This window comes from Zychaea mexicana (genome assembly GCF_025766255.1).
Source record: "Zychaea mexicana strain RSA 1403 chromosome Unknown BDB00scaffold_4, whole genome shotgun sequence".
Lineage (NCBI taxonomy): Eukaryota > Fungi > Mucoromycota > Mucoromycetes > Mucorales > Lichtheimiaceae > Zychaea > Zychaea mexicana.
In genome coordinates this window covers 912,596-917,620 of record NW_026516667.1, presented here as the reverse complement: position 1 = coordinate 917,620, position 5,025 = coordinate 912,596, and the positions used below count along the sequence as shown (strand labels likewise).

Sequence of the window (5,025 nt, the reverse complement as noted above, 5' to 3'; positions counted from 1 at the left end):
AATAAAGAATTCTTATATTATAATAAGATTGACTTAAACTAAATTGAAGTTTATAGTATTTACCGCATTTTGGAATACTAAATGATCTATCGCCATCGGTAAAACCAACAAACCATTCATAAAAATTTTTATTCTTAAGATCAAATTCTTGTTGAGTACTATATTCTCTCATAATTTTTGTACACAAAAACATTTTTACTGGGTAATTAGGAAATAATCCATTTTTATTTACCCGAGTAGTTTTTGTAAAAGGAGTTTCCCGCATCGAGTGATGTTTTGTTGCCCAATTATTACTAATCGGCGACAGCTTACCATTTTTAACTGTCCATCCAGTCATAATAAATTAATTATTTAACTTAAATTAAATAATTAATTTTGGACTATATCTTAGTCTATAAATTAAATTAGTTATTTCTATAATATTAATTTTATAAACTTATCGCGTGTAGTCTCTGAGGTATTTAAAAATAATTACCTGCTGATTATTTTATTCTAATTAATTGTTACCCTTAAGGTATAATTAGAAAACTAAATTTTTTAGCATATAGCGATAAACTAAAGTTTTATTAAAACTTACAGGCACTAGATATTTAATAAATATTATAAGATTAACTTACTGTTAAATGATAATAATGATCTAATTGATAAAATGTTAAATTAAATTTAAGTTGTAATATTTAATTGATATTTCATATATAATAATCCAATAGTAATAAATAATAAACTTAATAGACTTAATAGATAAAAAATAAACAATAAGATTTTACTTGATTTCTTATATAAAATTACTAATTTTAATAAAAAAGATTTTGATTTAATCCAATCTTTCTCTTCTAAATTTAATTCTCTTAATAAAATATAAAAACCTACTCCAATTAAAGCATAAAGTCCAGAAATTCCCAATAAAATTAATCCTAATAAAAATTCATCAAAATTACTAGTAGTTTCAATTACACTATTTACAAAAAACCCTGAATCTCCTGATTCAAAAATACTATTTGCAACAATATTAGGATCTTCATTTTTTGATGATTTAGTAAATTCATTAGTTGAAATTTTTAATGCTTCTAAAACTTTTTCTGTTTCTGCTTCATTTAGTTGATATTTTTCAAGAACTTCTTGTAATGTAATATTTTCTTTGAGACTAACTTTTTTAGTAAAAAATGAATCTGATTTAACCATATTACCAAACATTAATTGTGTTCCCATTGAAAACCCAAATGTAGTTAAGAATGCTCCTAATTTACCAAAAGGATTTTGAACTAATGTTGCTGCTTTAATAGCAGCATAAACTGAAACAGAACCAGATGCAGCTGCAGCTCCATAAGCTGCAAGATTAGTTGTCGAAGGATCAAGACCAACTTGTACTTTTAATCCTTCTTTAAGAATTTGAGTTAAAACATTTGCAAGAGAATTTACCTTTTCTTGATCAATATTATTTTCATCATTTCCAGCACAATATACAATAGATAAACTATCAGAATAATAATTTAAACAAATATATTTAAAAACTAAAGTAAATAATAAAATAATAAATACAAAAGAAAAATATTTTAAGAATTTTAAAATAGAGCTTAATAATTTTTTAAAGTTTAAATTGATATTACTATTTCTTTTTAAACTAAACAACATTACTGCTAAACTAATATCAATATTATCATTTAATAATAAAATGTCTGTTAATTCTTTAATATTCATTACATGTTCAGTTATTGTACCTGCTCCATTTTCTACGAAAGCACTAGCTACTAAATGTTGGGAAGACGTGTTTTCTCCGGATGATCTTCATTACATCCAAACATTTTCTCTCCCTACTTTATCTGAATATAATTCACATGATGTCGATGAATACATTAACTCATTCAATGGCAAGGTACACGTTTTTTCTTCTTCCTATTTTGAGTGATGAATATGTGTGAATTTTTTTAAGAGCTATTGGGCTGATTCATGGTGCTTTATTTAGGCAACTTTCAATCTAGAATTCGTATGATATGATTATGACTCATGTTACCCAACACTCACCATACACTCCTGGTGAACTATTTGATATTGGGTGGTTAAGACAATCCATTTGCAACCTGCTACCAAACTACCATTTCAACTTTTTTACTAAGGTTGGAAATACCGAATCTGACATCCTTTGGCGTGTTTGGTCGTCGATATTGTATATGTTTGATGATTGTGAAATTGATGTTAACAGGTAAATATCCAGTTTGTAAGAGGTCTCAGTATACTATCGTCAACAAGAAATACTAATCGATTTTGCATGAAATCCAGTGGTGAGACAGAAAGTCGAGCAACGAGTGATAATAATAATTCAAGTAGATCGCTTGGTAAAAGAAAGCTACATGGAACTCGGGTCGACCTCCGCTTTACATATGATGGTGCAGAATTAGGATGTGCCGAAGCAGGTCGTGTAGATGAAGGCGAGCTTGGCACAAAGGAGATGCTAGAAGGAAGTCTCAAATGTCCGAAGACACTTCGCGATATGTTTGTTCATTTATCAAAAAAATATCCTGACAAAAAAAGTGGTCTCCGAACGTTTGGTTTTATGATGATGGGTACAGCTTTAATATTCATATTCATATTTTTTCTGTATAAGGGTGGATAATAATATATGCTAATGTTTTGTACCAAAGGTTATTCTATCTCGGCAAGCATCATGGATTCCCCAGGCGGAAATGTCTGTCGCTTAACAAGAATTACCCCACGTTATACAGTATCAACTAACATTAAGGCATTCAGACATCGAGTCCTCCCCATCCTCAAGTTCTTTTTATCCATCAAGCAAACAATGTTAAACGTTGTCAACGACACCACTACAAGTAGTCTACCAAACCCATCGCCCAGCCAACCCAATATTCTAATGTCTTATTCGGTTCCTTCTTCAACATCAACAACATCATCTTCAAAATCTTCAAAATCGTCAACATCAAATAATTTCTCATCTTCTTCTAAAGCATCAAAAAATCACGTCTATCGGCTTCAGGATCCAACTCATAAAAAAAAGATTAACACACTCTCATACCTCTCTTATCCATATAAAAAGTATACATCACACCTCATGCACATATAAAAAAAGTTATGGTTCATGACATACCAACACCACACCTGTAATATACACAAAGGACACAAGGCGGAATAAAACTTTTACCAATATTTTGAATAATACGTATTGCATCATCAGCAACTTCAGCAACAGCATCCATATATCATTCATCACGTACTTTTCACACTTGATTTATTTACCTTTATTGTATTTATATTCATACCCATCATTATTATTCGTTTTTGATTCATATTGAAACCCTTTATATACATAACATATACCTTCTTATACTCATCTCATCATTCTTATTTTAATAAATACACTACATAATAACAAAGGGAAACTATAACATATATATTACATTTTTCAACAAAAGGGAATGTTTGTACTTGCCTAGAACGGCAATATAGTTCAGAAAGTAGCTGGTTGTCTATTGTGTCATCGTATTCTATACTCACTCCCCATAAATAACTTTCGACCGTCTTTTCCAATACTATTACACCAATTCATTGGGATCTAGTAAGTATCATTATGCAGTATACAAGAGGATTCTCTTTCGATTCGTTGAATATACTTTTTCTTGGATCCATGATTCCTCACCACCTTTTGAAGTTGATTCTGGATCCGGGCTAATTTCATCTCGTGTGTGTTTATTCTTACGAATCGATGAATTATTCTTTATTTTTCATAAAAATACAAGAAGTAAAATTAGCCTGGATCCGGAGTTAATTTCCAAAGGTGTTAGGAAATCCACGATCTTAATGTTAAATTCCTCCTATGGTATCTGGAACACCTTCATGAACGGTTTTAAATATATATTCAATTACGTTCTGAGGTACTGTAATATATTGTTCCTTGGATGCTGTACTTGGTATCTAGAACACCCTCATGAATGGTTTTAAATATGGATTTCACAAAGTAATGTATTTGGCACTATATGTTAATCTCGAAAAGATTTGGTGTTATGAATGAATTCCAAACGACCCAATACGCTGACAAATGTATTTTTTAAATTATATATTAATTTTGAAAGAATTAAGTGTCATCTATAAATTCCACTCTGGCACTGGTCTTATAAAAAATACCATACGACCCAATAAATTGATAAATGCTTTCTTTTCTATTATATATTTACTCAAGGATGTGGCCTTCGGCAAAGGGACCCGATATCGCCAATTCTCTTCAACTTAGCCTTGGAACCTCTATTGCGCGCTATCATTCATGAAGAAACATATCAAGGATATAATTTTACATCTCTACAGTCAGGATTAGTATCTTTACCAAATCCTCCCCCTATAGAAGTTATTAGTTATGCAGATGATATATTTTGCTTTGTATCTGATGAAAATGATCTTGCTTGTTTACAATCTCTTTTATATATGTATCAACATGCTTCCAATGCAAAATTAAACAAGAACAAAACGATGGTAATTTCTCTTTCTGGCGCCCATCAACCTGAATATGATCAAATATTGAATGATTGAGGCTTTCCACCATGTCATGACAAATCAGATCCTCAAGCTATTATTTATCTTGGTTACCCATTAATTCTATCAAAACAACAAATTATCCATTACCAAGACAAACTATTAGCTTCTATACAAAATGCATCCAATATACATCTACAACGTGGCTTATCCATTAGAGATCGGGCTACCGTAATGAATACACTGATTCTATCAAAATTATGGTAATGTTCGATGAAAATGCAAAAAAAAATATTTCTGGCTGGATGATCTATACTGCTATTCCAAAAGCGTGTCCATCTGATGGATGTATTTGATGACATTGGCGGTCAAGTTGATAACGGCGATAAACTTTTGATTTATTGGATATAATTGCAGGATGTTCTCGAATAATATGATTAAAAGCCTTAAAATCAAAAGTATCCAGATTGCCAGAATGACCACCACCTGGATGATTCTTGTCTAAGAGTAGCCGTGCGAAGAAAGGCTTAATAAAATACACCAGAGCTC

At 30.6% G+C, this 5,025-nt stretch overlaps 1 protein-coding gene across 1 annotated transcript; it reads left to right on the top strand.

Moving 5' to 3' along the window:
• Window positions 1-2,009: 2,009 nt before the first annotated feature.
• On the top strand, window positions 2,010-2,800 carry BDB00DRAFT_745864 (uncharacterized protein; the record flags this gene model as incomplete). Its single annotated transcript, XM_053118540.1, has 3 exons — window positions 2,010-2,200; window positions 2,278-2,561; window positions 2,640-2,800. Coding segments are annotated over 3 exons (636 nt in total), but the record flags the coding sequence as incomplete, so codon positions are not given.
• Between the last annotated feature and the right edge of the window lie 2,225 nt (window positions 2,801-5,025).